Source organism: Oncorhynchus kisutch, linkage group LG26 (genome assembly GCF_002021735.2).
Source record: "Oncorhynchus kisutch isolate 150728-3 linkage group LG26, Okis_V2, whole genome shotgun sequence".
In the NCBI taxonomy this organism is placed as follows: Eukaryota; Metazoa; Chordata; class Actinopteri; order Salmoniformes; family Salmonidae; genus Oncorhynchus; species Oncorhynchus kisutch.
Genome location: NC_034199.2, coordinates 44,428,135 through 44,447,132, shown reverse-complemented (window position 1 = coordinate 44,447,132; position 18,998 = coordinate 44,428,135). Strand labels below are relative to the sequence as shown.

Genomic DNA, 18,998 nt, shown 5'->3' with positions numbered 1-18,998 from the left:
TGTCTCTTTGTTAGGTCATCATGTCTCTGTTTCACAGCTGTTGGACGAGGCAGAGCTGAGTCCGGCAGCAGCTACAACCAACTGGAGATGGAGTGAATACTTTATGCCCCACTGCTAGCAGAGGTGTACTTTGGAAGGAAGGGAAGTATTTTTTTTTACAGCACATCTAGGTTACACTACAAATGATCCAAAAAACAATGTATAGCTTTACCTGGACAACTTTGTTATTACATTGTTATAGATCACTTTTATGTGGGACTGTCAAATTGGAATAAGGTCCTTTGACATCGAGGTGATTCTTAGTGCCCACTTCCCTCTGATAACAGGCTGCTGATGCAGCCCCTCAGATCTGAAATCAGTTCTTTGGTGACCCTCCACACCAAGGCTCTGGAGGGGGAGAGGGGCTGTGCAGAGGACAGACGTGGTAAGAAACAGCTGGTGGCTTCCTAACTAATACGTCAAACTGACCACTCTCACCGTTCAAACCCTCGCATCCCTGCTGGAGAAGGATAATGGCTTCCTCCAGAGCTCGTACAAGGGGAATTAGCCACCTGTTGGCACATAGCACCAGTCAGAACTTGGTGTTTCATGTTTTGTGTTGTGAAAATGTACTGCAAATTAAGTTTGAATTATTGTGGTAATAAAAACATGGTTTTTTTTCTTCCCCCTACTGCTCTAGGACAGTAGCTTTGAGGTGATGCTTAGAGAACAGCTAGAAAGAGGAGCAGGAGAGGGATCCCATGATGCATTGTAAGGTTATTCAACTATTAAACCATTGAGGTTATTCACAGTTGGGAAAGTACAGTTATTATACAGTTTCAGTGTTGACATTTAAAAATAAAAAAAATTGTTATGTTTCTCAGCCCTGACAGCAAGTTGAACAAAAGTTATCAGGAAAAGGATAACCAAAGAATGGCCTTTGCTATAGAAATGGAAGACCTCCCCTGCCAGGTTTTAGGAGATCCAGGTCAGAGGAGTGTTCTTGTTTCCAATTGTTAACCTGATTTTGGGGTATAGGTGGTTTGGACAATAAGATAGTATACCTCTGAAGTTAGTGAGTGTGTGGGGCTTTCTAGGTACTAGCTGGTGATCTGATAGAGGATGTAACTTTCAGTTTGTTGAGAACAGCTCTCCACCAGACACAACAGGAACTGGACATAGTTGTTACGATACGGGTATTCTATATATCCTCTTCATGCAGAGCAAGTGTCATTGGAGTCTCTGCTCAAACCTGGAGTTTCAGACATCATTAGCAGGTTTGAGCAATCTTCTTCTTGTGACAGACCTGTCATATGTCTGACTTTGAGAAAAACGCACACCGGCTTTGGCCAAGACGCATGTCACGCAAGAAGCAAGAGAGCCATAGTGCAACTCATGACCGCACCAATAAATGTTTGAACGTCACTTTGTTTTATTCTTGATATGTCAAAGAATTTGTCTTAAATGTGTTGTATGACATGCCATGTTGTGCCAAGGAGTACACTGATGTGTTGTAACAGCAACCGCAACAAACTTATCAACATTGAATGAAAATTGCCTTTATTGATTTAGGAAGTTGCATAATAAGTGCTCTCCTTTACACCATTTAAAAATACAATTTAAAGATGCAATATGCAGAAATCACTCTGCCATTTCCTGGCTGCTAAAATTCTAATAGTTCGCCTAATTTCAGTGTGACAAAACAAGCAAGTATAGTGTAGAGCATCATTGTACCATTTAAACTGCTGTGAAATATATTTTCCATAACCAATAATATTGTATTTCCAGGTGTATGAAACTGGTGTACAAAACAGATGTAAACCATTTTTTTTAAAGTAGAGAAATAGTCCACATAGAACCGATCTACTGCTTCATAGACTTGCTTTCAATGAGTATGACAGATCTATAACTCAAATTTGGCCAAAAGGTTTCACATTGAAGCATTAAAAACATTTCCTACAATTTTCTATTTACAGTTTTTTGGATATATTTCTACTGAATTTCATTTTTTATACAGTACCTGTCAAAAGTTTGGACACACCTACTCATGTGTGCAAAGCTGTCATCAAGGAAAAGGGTGGCTACTTTGAAGAATCTCAAATATATTTTGATTTGTTTAACACTTTTTTTGGTTACTACATGATTCCATATATGTTATTTTAACAGTTTTGATGTCTTCACTATTATTCTACAATGTAGAAAACAGTAAAAATAAAGAAAACCCTGGAATGACTTGGTGTGTCCAAACTTTTGACTGGTAGTGTAAATAAAACAGAGCGAGGTATAAAAAATAAACTGTAAACCTGCACCTTCTACCTGAGTGATCCCAGAGGGTGTATATATTGTTGGTGAGTCTACACATACAGTGTCTGAATCCGTCCCTGATTTGGTGGGAAAGTATAAGGACCAGATTTAAACCCCTATTCTCTCGTGCTCTCAAGCCAATATTTATGGCTCATGTAGTCTGGGAGGAGGGTGTTTTGGGATGGGAAAGACCAGCCTCTTCCTGAGTGAGTATGCAGGCTGGGGCATCTGCTTCCTGGTGCCATGGTTATCACTCTTACTGCTGACATCATTGTTTACCTTGGTCAGGATGGACAGCAAGTCATACCCACTGGACGGAGAAAGAACAATGAGAGGAAATTCAATCTGATAATGATTTACCAACCATACGCTGACATCTGCATGTCACAGTCCAGTGTTTACTGATGTTTTCAAAGAGGATTTCAGAATGACACAATATAAAGAAACCAAGCACATCTGAGCACTAACCTGGGAGCCATGTTGATGAGGTTCTGGCACTAACCTGGGAACTAAGTTGATGAGGTTCTGGAACTAACCTGGGAGCCATGTTGATGAGGTTCTGGCACTAACCTGGGAGCCATGTTGATGAGGTTCTGGCACTAACCTGGGAGCCATGTTGATGAGGTTCTGGCACTAACCTGGGAACCATGTTGATTAGGTTCTGGCACTAACCTGGGAGCCATGTTGATGAGGTTCTGGCACTAACCTGGGAACCATGTTGATGAGGTTCTGGCACAATGACTGGATGAACCAAGTGCCCTTACTTATGTCTCTGAAAGAGGCAAAGTGAGGGACAGTGGCCATGCCCAGAAGGAAGTCGGCATCAGAGGGAATGGAGTCTCTGGGTACCACTGCATCAGTGCAGATAGAGCTGGTGATAGTAGAGCCATCAGCGCCTGGGCAATCGGACTGAATGAACACTGGCTGTTGTTCCTTGATGCCCTGACAGGCCTGGATAAAGAACAGCTTGGGCTTCCCCCTCAGTGAGCTGCACTCCAGTCCAGAGAAGGGCTCTGTGAGCTCCCTAACTCTGACCTTCAGCCCGTCCACCCCATAAACACCTCCCTCCAGCCCGTGGCTCAGAACGCAGCACACCAGGCAGTCCATCTGGCTGTGGTCACGGCTGCGGAGCTCCTCAACTCGAGACAGTAACTGCTCCCGGCTGCAGTCTGGCTCAATCTGCGTCTCAAAGCCCAGCCACTCAAACACACTCACCAAACTGCCTGAGACACAAACACATGGAGGTACATGGGGATTGTGATTTAGGCCTGGTCCTACAAAACCAAACGACTTAAAAGTATTTCACTATTTCAAGAATAACATGTACAGTTGAAGTCGGACGGTTTACATACACCTTAGCCAATTTACATTTAAACTCAGTTTTTCACAATTCCTGACATTTAATCCTAGTAAAAATTCCCTGTTTTAGGTCAGTTAGGATCACCACTTTATTTTAAGAATGTGAAATGTCAGAATAATAGTAGAGATAATTATTTATTTCAGCTTTTATTTATTTCATCACATTTCCAGTGAGTCAGAAGTTTACATATACTCAATAAGTATTCGGTAGCATTGCCTTTAAATTGTTTAACTTGGGTCAAACGTTTTGGGTAGCCTTCCACAAGCTTCCCACAATAAGTTGGGTGAATTTTGGCCCCTTCCTCCTGACAGAGCTGGTGTAACTGAGTCAGGTTGGTAGGCCTCCTTGCTCACACACGTTTTTTCAGTTCTGCCCACACATTTTCGATGGGATTGAGGTCAGGGCTTTGTGATAGCCACTCCAATACCTTGCCTTCTTTGTCCTTAAGCCATTTTTTTTCTCCAACTTTGGAAGTATGCTCAGGGTCATTGTCCATTTGGAAGACCCATTTGCGACCAAGCTTTAACTTCCTGAATGATGTCTTGAGATGTTGCTTCAATATATCCACATAATTTCCCTGCCTCATAATGACATCTATTTTGTGAAGTGCAACAGTCCCTCCTGCAACAAAGCAGCCCGACAACATGATGCTGCCACCCCCGTGCTTCACGGTTGGGATGGTGTTCTTTGGCTTGCAAGCCTCCTCCTTTTTCCTCCAAACATAACGATGGTCATTATGGCCAAAGAGTTATATTTTTGTTTCATCAGACCAGAGGACATTTCTCCAAAAAGTACGATCTTTGTCCCCATCTGCAGTTGAAAACCGTAGTCTGGCTTTTTTATGGTGGTTTTGGAACAGTGGCTTCTTCCTTGCTAAGCGGCCTTTCAGGTTATGTCGATATAGGACTGGTTTTACTGTGGATATAGATACTTTTGTACCTGTTTCCTCCAGCATCTTCACAATGTCCTTTGTTGTTGTTCTGGGGTTGATTTGCACTTTTCGTACCAAAGTACGTTCATCTCTAGGAGACAGAACGCGTCTCCTTCCTGAGCGGTATGACGGCTGCGTGGTCCCATGGTGTTTATACTTGCGTACTATTGTTTGTACAGATGAACATGGTACCTTCAGGCATTTGGAAATTGCTCTTAAGAATGAACCAGACTTGTGAAGGTCTTCAATTGGTCTTGGCTGATTTCTTTTGATTTTCCCATGATGTCAAACAAAGAGGCACTAAGTTTGAAGTTAGGCCTTGAAATACATCCACAGGTATACCTCCAATTGACTCAAATTATGTCAATTAGCCTATCAGAAGCTTCTAAAGCCATGATGTCACTTTCTGGAATTTTCCAAGCTGTTTAAAGGCACAGTCAACTTAGTGTATGTAAACTTCTGACCCACTGGAATTGTGATACAGTGAATTATAAGTGAAATAATCTGTCTGTAAACAATTGTTGGAAAAATTACTTGTGTTATGCACAAAGTGGATGTCCTAACCAACTTGCCAAATCTATCATTTGTTAACAAGATATTTGTGGAGTGGTTGAAAAAACGAGTTTTAATAAACCTAAGCGTTCCGACTTCAACTGTAACAAATATCTACTATAATATATCTACAAATTTCTTACTTTCATCAACCTGTGTTCCCTCTCTATTGTTTAGGGGTTTTGGAGAATTTCTGAAGTTGTAGTTGTTAATTATCAGACAGTAACCCCTCTTTCTTCCTGTCATAGCATATTCTCCCACTTCCTACAGAAAGAAAACATGCATAAATAATTAATAAATCCAGTTAAGGACAGCATCATCCATAATCCCCAAAACTGCTACTGTACTTCAAATAATCTATACAATACCCAGTCAGATTTCAGTAAAAGCATGGACTGAAAAGACTTTGTCAATGCTCATTTAAAAAAAGGTTAGTATCATGAGAGACCTCTTTTGTGGTGTTTCCTGTCTGACGATTTGCAGGGTCAAAGTTCTTATTGTGTCCACGTGAGGGTATGGATGAAACACGATGATTCTCTATGGGAGAGAAGACATGGATCAGGTAAGAATGAATCAATGATATGGCTAACATTTAACAGTGATGCCGATGAACCAACAGAGAGAGTAGAGGAGAGGGGACAGTCTACAGGCCCCTTTTGAATGCTGAACAAAAATATGAAATGCAAAAATGCAACAATTTAAACGATTTTACGGAGTTACAGTTCAGTTAAGTCAATTGAAATACATTTATTAGGCCCTAAACTATGGACTTCACATGATTGGGCAGGGGCACAGTCAGGAGCCAGACCCACCCAATCAGAATGCGTTTTCCCCCACAAAAGGGCTTCATTAAAGGCAGAAATACTCCTCCGTTTCATCAGCTGTCCGGATGGCTGGTCTCAGATGCTCCCGCAGGTGAAGAAGCCGGATGTGGAGGTCCTGGGCTGATGTGGTCTGAGATTGTGAGGCTGGTTGAACGTACAAATTCTCTAAGATGGCGTTAGAGGCGGCTTATGGTAGAGAAATGAACATTGAAATTCCCTGGCAACATCTCTGGTGGACATTCCTCCAGTCAGCATGCCAATTGCACACTCCCTACAAACTTGAGACATCTGTGGCATTGTGTTGTGTGACAAAACTTCACATTTTTAGAGTGGCCTTTTATTGTCCCTAGCACAAGGTGCACCTGTACTTGCTGTTTAATCAGTTTATTGATATGCTGGACCTGTCAGGTGGATGGATTATTTTGGCAAAGGCTCACTAACAGGGATGTCATCAACTTTCTGCACAAAATTTGAGAGAAAAAAAGCATTTTGTGTCTTTGGAAAATTTCTGGGATCCTTTATTTTAGCTCACGAAACCAACACTTTACATGTTGCGTTTATATATATTTTTTCAGTATAGATTGGCATTCTAAATTATATGAACTGACCTTGGCTGAGAGCAGCATCGTTGTCCCCACTGGTACTTAGGAGACCCAGCCTATGTGAAAGTACTGCATCCGCTGTATCTGAGACCCTCCGAACATCTGGTGTGTGAGCAGACCAAGATGACACAACAAAGGTTTTGTGAGTTCTGCACTGTACTCCAATACAGAGAAAATGTGCTGAGCCACACCTTGTTCAGTGTGGGACTCACCCAGAGAGGTGTCAGCTGGATTCAGAGTGGACACCTGTGGAAGGAAGTAGAGGGAATAATTAGTGACTACACAGACATGAGGGATGGCCGTAGCCTCTGATGTAAAGACACGTGGTGTGTCCGGTAGGTCCAATGCAGCATAAATAAGTGTCTCAAAACCTGAACTGAACATTAGACACCAACCTCAGTTGAAGGCTGTGAACCTGAACATTAGACACTGACCTCAGCTGAAGGCTGTGAACCTGAAGATTAGTCGCTGATCTCAGTTGAAGGCTGTGTACCTGAAGATTAGTCTCTGACCTCAGTTGAAGGCTGTGAACCTGAACATTAGTCACTGACCTCAGCTGAAGGCTGTATACCTGAACATTAGTCGCTGACCTCAGCTGAAGGCTGTGAACCTGAAGATTAGTCACTGAACTCAGTTGAAGGCTGTGTACCTGAACATTAGTCACTGACCTCAGCTTGAAGGCTGTGAACCTGAACATTAGTCACTGACCTCAGCTGAAGGCTGTGAACCTGAACATTAGTCACTGACCTCAGCTGAAGGCTGTGAACCTGAACATTAGTCACTGACCTCAGCTGAAGGCTGTGAACCTGAACATTAGACACTGACCTCAGTTGAAGGATGTGAACCTGAAGATTAGTCGCTGACCTCAGTTGAAGGCTGTGATCCTGAACATTAGTCACTGACCTCAGCTGAAGGCTGTGAACCTGAACATTAGTCACTGACCTCAGCTGAAGGCTGTGAACCTGAACATTAGTCACTGACCTCAGCTGAAGGCTGTGAACCTGAACATTAGTCACTGACCTCAGCTGAAGGCTGTGAACCTGAACATTAGTCACTGACCTCAGCTGAAGGCTGTGAAGCTGAAGAGAAGTACGAAGAGGGCAAGAACATCGTGTCAGAATGTCCACGTTGTTCGACTAAGACACACAACAGGAAAATAAATGGACGCATGTTTTAGCAAATTAAATAAAAGATTAAATGAAAAATAAAGAAACGGTTTGATAACATATTGAAGAAGATTTGACATCTACTGTAGTCATAGTTCCTACCTGATAGTCCACATGACACAGGTCTCATTGGGAGCATGGAGACAGCCTGATGGAATAGAATAGTCATGACATTCTGTGATGATAATCCAGACAGAAACTGAGAAATGTCCATAAGGACTGGTGGATATCAAGATTACGTAAGAAATAATTCTATGTTACCTGGTTTTCTGGAAGACATGCAGAAGAAGACCTTGGTCTTAACAATCCCACCCCTGTTTTTGGGGTTACTGGCCCTGTTTGAATATAGCATTGCATAACACATCTGAGTCATACTACTGTGCTAAATCATTGACAGGCATATACAGGCAATGAATAGGTTTGTTCAGCCAGTCAGTAATTTACTAAGGAAATGAATCTGTTAGTCACCCACAGAAACTGAAAGTGAAACACTTGCCCTGCTTTGTTTTAAACTGGTTGATTCTTGTTTTCAACATGGGGCAGACACTTCCAAACATACTTTCAACAATGTTTAGTTTTATGACGCTCAAAATATCCATTTTCTCCATTTCCAGGAATACTTGCAAGGTAGTCTGAAAGAATAGAGCAAAATGTGTAATGTCAGTTGGTCCTTCAAGATGAAGCATTCTTTCTACTCATATTTCACTAAATAATACAAGTTACTACCTTATTCTGGACAACACGTGTTGAATTTCAGACTGTTCTGACGTACTCACCACGTTGCCCTCCAGTTTCCTACGAGGGAGTATGTTAACCAATAGGAACTTAATCTCTCTCAACTCGTCTTCAGTGGTGTTCTCTGATAGGTCATACAGCAGTTTTCTGCAGATGGTGGATTACAATGACTCATACGCTTTTCAGAAAACATCCTATTACACTAGAGTATTTTGTATGTGAGGAAACAGTAACACAACAACATGAGTGTTTACATTTGTGTTATTAATGGCAACTTCTACTTATCGCTATTCATTTGTGGGTAAAGCTGTTGTATGCAATTCAGATGTGGTAAATGAGGCCAATACAGTGGTGTAAAGTACTTAAGTAAAACATACTTTAAAGTACTACTTAAGTCGTTTTGGGGGGGTATCTGTACTTTACTATTTATATTTTTTGCCAACTTTTACTTTTACGTCATTTACATTCCTAAAAAAAATGTACTTTTTACTCCATACATTTTCCCTGACACCCAAAAGTACTCGTTACAATTTGAATGTTTAGCAGGACAGGAAAATGGTCCAATTCGCGTACTTAGCAAGAGAACGTCCCTGGTCATCCTTACTGCCTCTGATCGGGCAAACTCACTAAACACAAATGCTTCGTTTTCAAATTATGTTTGAGTGTAAATAAGCAAACGCTGCCGTCTGGTTTGTTTAATATAAGGAATTTGATGTATAGCATTTACTTTTACTCAAGTATGACAATTGAGTACTTTTTCTACCACTGTACTTCAGTACATTTAAAACCAGATACTTTTAGACTTTTACTCAAGTATTATTTTACTGAATTACTTTCACTTTTCACTTATTTAAGGTATCTTTACTTTTACTCAAGTGTGACAATTAAGTACTTTTTCTACCTCTGGCCTGTATATTCACCTATAAGGAGAGATGAGGCTACTGGTTGTTGGAAGCTGGTTGTTGAGGCCAAGCTCTCGCATCAAGCTGTGGCGCTGGATGGTACATAATAAATCGGCAAGCAAGTAAGGCTGATCGGGGGTTAACAGTTCTTGGTCCATCAGAAGAGAGAAGAGTTGACTTGCTGTGGGCACTGAGCTACAGTCTTTCTCAAGCAGATCTTTGCAAAGAAATGCAAGTGCTTGTACTTCTTCACTGCTCAGGGCTTGTTCCACCTGCAACAGCAGCCTTTGGAAATCCATCTCCTGTCGCAAAACCAATATAATGAAAACAAACATGATCACTATGTTTGATATTTATACTATAAATACATATTGTTAATTTACAATCTCAGCACATGGTAATAATATGTTGTCAGTTGAAAATATATTTCAAGTGTGTAGTAAATATAGGCCTATGGATAGACCTCTTGAATAGTCTAGCAACTTTCAACCAGGGGTCTGGAGACCCAAACCAGGGTGCTGGGGACCCCTAGGTACCTCACTTTCAACCAGGGGGCTGGAGACCCAAACCAGGGTGCTGGGGACCCCTAGGTACCTCACTTTCAACCAGGGAGCTGGGTATGGGTGCAAAAATCACCTCACTCTATAGAAGAGCAGATGCTTAAGACATTTTGTCAAAGATTAGGCTCACATAATTAAATATATAGTTGTAATATATATATATATATATATATATATATATTTTTTTTTTTAAATATCCATATGTCTAATTGTTAGGCTAAACTATGTATGAGAATCCATGACAAGTATAAATTAATTCACCCATGGCTGACCATTAAAATGTGTTCACTGTACAGATAGACTATATAGTGTAGAATACCATGTTTACTGTTAATTCGAACAAATGTTCCACCCCCTCCCCCCAAAAAATAAGGAAAAGTGGCCTACCATTAGGTAACCTGTGCGCTCGATGTTTTAAATGTGCGTCAGATATCTCACATCCACATAGGCCTGCCTATACGTTTAGAGGGGTAACAAAGTAGGCTACAGGAATATCAATGTTTTTCAACGATCCGGTATTCTTCACGATGACAACCACAAGTCATTTTAGTTGATCAACGACTTGAAGTCCTTCGGAATGTCAGGTACTGTAGGCTACAAAGTGGCCAGAACACAAGTACAGTACTCTCGCTTTCCTTACGCACATTTCCAAATAGAAAGGTACATTTCTTGAAAAAAATGTGTGCGCTTGCTATCTTGGCTGTTTTCAAACTCATGAAGACACACCCTTGTCCACTTACCCTCCGCCTTAATGCTTTGGGGGAATCCCAGCGGCAATATTTTGTCGTCGGTCCAAATGATTAGCTAAACAATGGAAGTTTGCAACGTAAGACCCTCAGCCCTAGTTTTTAATGGCGTTTGCGAGTGTACAATTATGTTCATTTCGGGACCTGAAACGCAGCCAAAAACTTTAAAACCTCAAAGTCAACATACAAGTGTAAGTAAAGACGAATGTAAATAAGTTACAAATTGTGCAACTAATGCACAAACACGTATCGTAAAAGTCATTTGTTTTTGTTTGGTCAGTTTTTGGAAATTGTAGAAATAAAACATTTTCCTTCCAGCTAGGCAGGCTAACATTAGTTAGCTAATTAATTTGCTAGCTATCATACAGCCGACGTATATTAATAATTATATATTTAATGTAAGTAGACATGCAATCATAATTGAGTGTAGCGCATATAAAGCACCCAACAAGCTACCGGTGGCTGAAAACACTAGTGATCGGCTCGCATATCAGAAGAACGGAATCTATTTAAAAAATTAAGATATGAATAATCAAAATATTTAAATTAATAGAATTAACTAATCCAAAGAACGAAAAAAATATGTATAGGCCTAAATGCTCAAGCGCAAACACCTTAGTTCTGACTGTCTGCTCAGACTAACAGTCTCACCTGCTGTTCCTGTCAATCAGACACAACAGTGTCAACCAATGAACCAAAGATGCGTGAGGGATGGCCGAGCCAACTCACTCACAGTCACACACTTAGCAGCCGAGGAAAGATAGCTTTCCAGTGAGTCGGAAGCACAGTAGAACTTGGATGCATTTTAATAATGTAGACAATGTTAGAGCACAGTGTAGAATTTCCCAAAATAAAATCTCATATAAAGCCATTTCTATGCACAACCTACACCGGCATATGCGAACTGTGCACCCAACTGTGAAGCTAGCTGTAGCGGAGCTCAAGTAGGCCTACTCCGCGACGCACAGCAACGCAGTATTCTATGGACCAGTTTATGCCACAGTCTATGTCTAGCAAAACACAGCCAAATGGATATTGCATTGGCTAAAATAATTGCCACCGATTTCCAGCCATTTTCGATCGTGAAGGACAGAGGATTTAGAAATTATAGCAATAGTCTAAATCCAATGTACACAATTCCAAGCAGGAAAACCCTTTCAAAATCACTTATTCCACATCTGTACGAGAGCACACAGGCTTCAGTGCGGGGAAAGAGTCCAAAAAGCTACTTCAGCTTGCCTTACCACTGACTGTTGAACATCAAGGGTAACCACTTCTTACAGGTCGGTTACCTGTCACTTCATTGAAGATGGTTTGATGTCTAGCTGTCTTCTGGGCTGCTTTGAGTTCAGCGACAGACACACCTCAGAGAACTTGGCAGAGGAACTGTTGAGAGTGGCCAGAGAATGGCAAGTAGTAGATGGAAAAGGGGTCTGTTGTGTTAGCGACAATGCAGCTAACATAACCAAAGTCATGAACATTTTAAAATGGACCCATCATCCATGTCTTGCCCACACAATCAACCTGATTGTCAGAGATGCTCTGAAGGTGATGAAGGCCACTGTGGACAAAGTGAAAGCAGCTGTGGAATACTTCCACAGGAGCACAGTAGGTGCTGAACAACTAAAGTCTACACAACGCCAGATGGGGATGCCTGAGTTGAGGCCTAACAAGACTGCACTACAAGGTGGAATTCAACATGTTATATGTTGAAGCGGTTTCTTGAGTCAAAGGATGCCATTATCTCTACCCTGGCCATTGTCAATGCACCTGTTGATGCTCTGACCCAAGAGGAATGGGAGGTGGTGGAGGAGATGTGCAGAGTCCTGGAACCCTTTGAGCAGGTCAAGGTGGAGATCAGCGGAGAGAGGTACAGTAAGCAGTTATTACTACATCATTATTTAACCCAGTGTTATATATGTATATGAGCAGTAGATGAGAATGTAGTATCAGTAGACAAAACATGAACCTGAACAAATAAGTTGCTGTTCTCTCTTTTCAGCTATGTGACAGCCTCAAAAATGATACTCCAGTGTATGGGTCTGCAGCGAATCACAGCCAGCCACCAGAGAGAAGAAAATGTAACCACAGGACATGAACAAGAGTTGATGGACACCCTATGTTCATCAATGGACAGAAAGTTCCACAGAATGGAATACAATCACGTGCTATCAGAAACCGCTGCACTTGACCCCAGGTTTAAGAAGTTAGCCTTCAGTGATGCCAGAGCGATTGATGAGGCTCTTCAAAGAATAACCTCAGCAGCAGGAAGGGACAGCCCCAGTAGTCAGCTGGCTCAGGCACCAGGGCAACAGGAAGAAGAGGGAGGGACATCCCCAGCAGTCAGCTGGCTCAGGCAACAGGAAGAAGAGGGAGGGACAGCCCCAGCAGTCAGCTGGCTCAGGCACCAGGGCAACAGGAAGAAGAGGGAGGGACAGCCCCAGTAGTCAGCTGGTTCAGGCACCAGGGCAACAGGAAGAAGAGGGAGCAGATGGAGAAGAAGCACCAGCAGTAGTGCCACAAACGTCTTCTGTTTGGATGCTGTTTGACAAGAGAGCAACTGGGGATGCAGCAGGAAGGAATCACTCAGCAGACGCCATAATGGCGGTCCGATCCTATTTGGAGAGACCCTCCTCCAAAGATCTGCAGCTCCTCTGAGCTGGTGGAAGAACAAGACCCCTGTCTACCCACGGCTTACTAAAGTCATGACAGGGAGACTCTGCATAGGGGCCACATCCGTTCCCTCTGAGAGGGACAAATAATTACTGAGCGAAGAAATCTCATCAGCGGTTGTGAGGCAGCTTGTATTTCAGAATGCAAATATCTCATAAAAGAAAAATCTGGTCAGCATTGCAGTGTGCTGCTGGTTATAACATGGCCATAAAGAAGAGAGAGAAAAGAGGGACCAGTTTAATGTTTTAACTGGGATGCTGCGGTTTTGCACAATGTTAATTATTTTTCTTTGATATGGTGAAATATTCTATTATTTTGTTGTTCGGATTGTTTACATTTATATGGACTTTGTTTATATACATTACAAAGTTATACTTTAAATGCAAATGTTTTATAGCATTCTTTTTCATAACAAACCAATGCATTTTTAAATACATTGTGGTTCAGGTAGAGTATGATTTAATTTAATAATTTAATTAGAATTGTTTTAACACCAATCATAGTCAAACTATTGCAAATTGTTTGACTTGAAAAAATATGAAACATATATTTTTTTTAAAGACCCGTTTGGGAGCCAAGAGAGCCGGCTCTTTTTGGTGAGCTGAGCCGAACGAGCCAGCTCACTGAAAAGAGCCGGAATGCCCATCACTAGAAAACACAATCGTTGTGGGATGAACGAGTGACAAATTTCCGGGCAAGGGTGGTCCATTTAAAAATCCATTCTTCCTCCCTTACCCTGCAAGTGTATACTCGTCAGACGTAACGATACGTCATCAGAAGTGTCCTCTTAATTTGAGGGCTGAGGGGAGAGGGTGTGTCTGTTAAGTGTTTGGAATGCAGCCCTTGTCTTGAAGGTTAGGAAAGCCTTACAAAGGCCCAGTGCAGTCAAAATACTATATCATATTGTACAACCGCTGATGAAACTAACACTGTAAAGGTGTGAAAACATTTGATCAGTGTTTATTTCCTGATAGTTGCTGGTTGAAAATACAATCTACACAGGACCTTATAATCAGCAGGTTTGCATGGGCAGGGGTTTTGGCTTTCCATGGTGATATCACCATGCAGTAAATTGGTTAATGGACCAATAACAAAGAGAGTTCCAAACTAGTTTTAGTTTTCCCCTCCCCACTCAGACCATTCCCAGACAGTCCTAGCAAAATTCTTGCTTGAGAAATAGTATTTTTCTAAAAGCAATTTTAGCACATTTCCATTGAAATCTATTACAGTAAGGTAGTTTTGTTACCCAGAAATGATTTGATATTGATATAAAAACATCTGCATTGGGCCTTTAACACATGAATGTTAGATTGGTGTCTCTAGATTGAACGGTTCAAGAGTTACTGTTGGTGGGTAATTTTATACTAATTTAGCTCATTTAAATAGTTCTAATATCTAAAAGTTTTGAAAATGTTAAAGTTGTTGTAGCTGAAATGGTTAAAGAGCAGTAGCATTTTAAATGTCTACCACTGTGTTCTTATGGTTGCCATTTGAATCCATGAAATTCTATGCTAATTTATGCAAATTACGATTGTCTCTAAAGGTTTTAGAGAATTTGAAGTTAGGATAGCCTGAAGTTTTTAAAGTTGGTGTTGTCGCTTAATTGATCAAGGAGCAGGGCCATTTTGAATAGCTACAACTATATTCCTATAGTTCTCATTCAAACCCATGTTCATTTAAGCAAATGTTAAATTGTTAAGTTCAAAAAAGTATAAATAGCATCACACAGCTTTTGACAAGCAATCTAAATTGAGTCGGCCTGTACATTTCAATGTTGGTTTGGTCTTTGTAACATAAATTGTTCAAAAGGAGTGGTGAATTCAAATATTTCCCATTAAAGTCTATGGAGCTTTTAATACACATTTTAAAATTTTTGTAAAAAAAAGTATAAATAATAGTATTAAAAAGCTGTATAGAATGCCCCCATTTTCCCCATCTAAGTCTATGGCATTTTTATTGCCATTTAAAATGCTTTGGGAGCTAATTTAAATACTGTTGTAGTACAAAAAGTACAAACGCTATCAAAAATAGCAGTCTTACACATTTAAATAATTTAAGAGTTTAGATCGGGGGTGAAATAATAACAATGAGAGTATAGGTAAGAAATCGAGACAACCTCTCCAATGAACACATTGCAAAGAACACAATGTTGCAATAACTGACTAATACAGTGGTGAGCACGAGGTCATTAGTCATCCTCATCCTCGGACAAATGCACATCATCCAAGCATTGCCATACACAACACAGACTCAGAGAAATTCTCTGCATTTTATAGTTAAGCAATAAGGCGGTGTGGTATAGGGTCTGATATACCACGGCTGTCAGCCAATCAGCATTCAGGGCTGGAACCACCCAGATTATAATTATATTCAACACATCAACGGTAGAACAAGTCAGTAGTAGGACATGGGGACAATAAGGAATAGATCTCCTCTTGATCCCCCTGGAACGAATGATGTGACTTAAAAGGCCTGGTCTAAAGTGCTGAACCTGGATCTGAGCCTGGATCTGAACCTGGATCTGAACCTGGATCTGAGCCTGGATCTGAACCTGGATCTGAACCTGGATCTGAACCTGGATCTGAACCTGGATCTGAGCCTGGATCTGAACCTGGATCTGAACCTGGATCTTGAGCCTGGATCTTGAGCCTGGATCTGAACCTGGATCTTGATCCTGGATCTGAACCTGGATCTGGATCTTGATCCTGGATCCTGAACCTGGATCTTGATCCTGGATCCTGAGCCTGGATCTTGAGCCAGCCCTGAGACGACTCCTTCAGTTTGGAGAAGTTAATCTTTGAGTCCTGAACAAAAGATTCTGTAAAATAAATAGAGAAAGATTGAATCAAAGATTGAATCAATAGGTGGTGAATATGTTTCCTGCAGAAGCCTAATGGGTACACAGCAGATCCCACTATCTCATAATGATGATCTTTTCACAATTATTAGCAATTTAGTAATCAATAATGTATACTGAAGAGAAAAAAAGGTCTGAACAAACTGCTCGTCGTCCTCACCAGGGTCTTGACTTGACTGCTGTTTGGCGTCGTAACCAACTTCAGTGAGCAAATGCTTACCTTCGATGGCCACAGGCACGCTGGAGAAGTGTGCTCTTCACAGCTGAATCCCGGTTTGAACTCAACCGTGCAGATGGCAGACAGCATGCATGGCGTTGTGTGGGCGAGTGGTTTTCTGATGTCAACTTTGTGAACAGAGTGCCCCATGGTGGGGTTATGGTATTGGCAGGCATAAGCTGTGGACAATGAACACAGTTGCATTTTATTGATGGCAATTTGAATGCACAGAGATACTGTGACGATATCCTGAGGCCCATTGTCATGCCATTCATCCACCACCATCACCTTATGTTTCAGCATGATAATTCACGCCCACATGTCACAAGGATCTGTACACAATTCCTGGAAACTGAAAATGTCCCAGTTCTTCCATGGCCTCACCAGACATGTCACCCATTGAGCATGTTTGGGATGCTCTGGATCGGCGTGTACGACATCACGTTCCAGTTCCCGCCAATATCCAACAGCTTTGCACAGCCATTCAAGAGGAGCAGGACAACATTCCACAGGCCACAATTAACAGCCTGATCAACTCTATGTGAAGGAGATGTGTTGCGCTGCATGAAGAGAATGGTGGTCACACCAGATACAGACTGGTTTTATGATTTTTCACCAATAGAATAGGGCCTCATTTATTTATTTAAATTGACCGATTTCCTTATATGACCTGTAACTCAGTAAAATCTTTGAAATTGTTGCATGTTGTGTGTATATGTTTTTGTTCAGTGTATATCAACACACAACATAGTGGTTAGCATCTCACAACACACTGTCTAAGGAGGCACCGGATCAGCGTGTGTCCTGTACTCACAGACAGAGCCGAGGATGCCTCCTTTTTAAAAGTATCCATTCCCAAACTGTAAAATGGAGAGAAAAGTGTCAGATACAGGCACTAAGGCCTAGATTCAATCAGTTAAAGCTTTAAAAATGGGAAATTCCACCACTTTTCAACCTCGTTTTCATTTTCTCCAGCAGCAAACCATTGTCTACACATTTATGTTTCTATGATCTGTGGTTAGAAAGATGAGAAGGAAGATCTCTGTGACATCACAGGGTTGGATTTTTTAAAAAACGTGATTTTCAAAACCCACACAAAGTTTCAAGCCAGAGGCAGGGTTATTTTCTTGCTAGCCACATCCCCACGAATCTCATAGTTTTTTTGAAAATCACTGTTTGATAACGTCATCGGGTTGAACTTTTGAACTTTTATATATTTTCTTTCTAACAAAAAGTAGAAATGTGTCGTTTTTTACACATGAATACAGTGGAATTGTGCTGGAGGTGTTAAAAAGTGGTGGAGTTGCCCTTTTAGCCCTGTTCTCAACTGGATGTTAGAGCATATTTTGACAGTGGATTTAGAACTGGATATGAACAAAAACCTTCACGTGAACCTGATTGGTCAACTCCCCCTAACCCTCCTGCACCAATGAACATCATGTGTATGATTTTGGCTTACTGCAGTTCAGTGTTGTGGCACTAACTTTTCCCATTCAGAGGACTGTAGTAAGAAGACTCCAAATCAGTCACCAGAGATGTTGGTCAAAAGGCAGGAATTCAATTGGTTAGGAATTAATATAGCACCATTCCTGTTAGCAGAGACCTTGAATAGTAGGAATAGGAAAATAAATAGTTAAAATGTAAAAAGACTAAAAAGCAAGAATCTTGTAAACATTTTCTTAATCAGGTGGTTGATATGTCAGTAAAAAGTACTGTGGACCAAGAATAGGGTACATGTCGTTTTTATTAAAAATACTTACTTTGGTGAAAAACATGATTGATTTGTTGACAAGACACTACAGTATGATACGCAACATAAATGGGTTAAACCACATTTCATACCCCATGGGGACAATTAATCAATATTCAGTCTGAAGGTCATCTGTAAAATAATAAAAACGTATCTTTGTCAAGCAGCTGGATGGACTACAGGAGAAAGAGGGGCGAGCACGCCCCCATCCACATCGACGGGGCTGTAGTGGAGCGGGTCAAGAGCTTCAAGTTCCTCAGTGTCCGCATCACTAAGGAATTAACATGGTCCACACAAACCCACAGAGTCGTGAAGAGGGTACGAAAGCACCTCTTGCCCCTCAGGAGACTGAAATAATTTGGCAAGGGCCCTCAGATCCTGAAACAATTCTACAGCTTCACCATAGAAAGCATCTTGACTGGCTGCAGCACCGCCAGGTATGGCAAATCCACTACACTCGGCCACAAAGCACTACAGAGGGTAATGTGGACAGCCCAGTACATCACGGGTGCCGGGCTCCCTGCCATCCAGGTCTTCTATACCAGGCGGTGTCAAGAGGAAGGCCCCAAAAATGGCCAGACTCCAGCCACCAAAACATGTCACGTTTCTTCAAAATCGAACCCAGAAGCAGACCAGGACAAGGAGAGTAGGAAGAAGGTGAGTATTTATTTACAAGTGAATGTGAGTGGGTAGATACATCCAGGTGGCGTAGCGGGCAGCGGTGGTGAGTTGATGGGAGTAAATAGGTGGATCCAATAGGGAAGCGGAATCCTCCGATGACCAGGCGGGAATGGGGTAAATGATCCGGGTGAGTAACTGAAGACAGAACAAACGGAGGTA

The 18,998-nt window shown here is 41.4% G+C and overlaps 1 protein-coding gene and 1 long non-coding RNA gene across 5 annotated transcripts; one reads left to right on the top strand and one right to left on the bottom strand.

Annotated features, from left to right (window-relative positions):
* Positions 1–1,522: 1,522 nt before the first annotated feature.
* LOC109870629 (caspase-8) lies at positions 1,523–11,284 on the bottom strand. Of its 4 annotated transcripts, XM_020461187.2 has the most exons (14): positions 10,303–10,419; positions 9,819–9,997; positions 9,374–9,657; positions 8,495–8,600; positions 8,215–8,350; positions 7,980–8,053; positions 7,821–7,866; positions 7,612–7,688; positions 6,765–6,798; positions 6,559–6,654; positions 5,575–5,663; positions 5,270–5,390; positions 2,990–3,506; positions 2,281–2,593 (listed from the first exon to the last, which is right to left on the bottom strand). In XM_020461187.2, exons 3-14 carry the CDS (start codon positions 9,652–9,654, stop codon positions 2,428–2,430), a joined length of 1,743 nt encoding a protein of 580 aa, XP_020316776.1. In that variant the 5' UTR covers positions 9,655–9,657; positions 9,819–9,997; positions 10,303–10,419; the 3' UTR covers positions 2,281–2,427. The 4 variants fall into 4 exon arrangements, with proteins under 4 accessions (XP_020316775.1, XP_020316776.1, XP_020316777.1 ...); XM_020461186.2 differs by lacking the exon at positions 9,819–9,997 and having other exon boundaries at positions 1,523–2,593; positions 10,303–11,284; XM_020461188.2 differs by lacking the exons at positions 9,819–9,997; positions 10,303–10,419 and adding an exon at positions 10,656–10,752.
* LOC116357686 (uncharacterized) lies at positions 10,575–15,142 on the top strand. The gene is made up of 2 exons (XR_004205605.1): positions 10,575–12,531; positions 12,664–15,142. It is a non-coding gene; the product is annotated as an uncharacterized LOC116357686 (long non-coding RNA).
* The last annotated feature ends 3,856 nt before the right edge of the window (positions 15,143–18,998 follow it).

Excerpts from the sequence above, each read along its gene's own strand:
- LOC109870629 (XM_020461186.2), bottom strand. Across the intron at positions 7,867-7,979 it reads CATGTCTTCCAGAAAACCAG|GCTGTCTCCATGCTCCCAAT; the intron begins GTAACATAGAAT and ends CTATTCCATCAG. Across the intron at positions 5,391-5,574 it reads CAGGAAACACCACAAAAGAG|GAAGTGGGAGAATATGCTAT; the intron begins GTCTCTCATGAT and ends TTCTTTCTGTAG.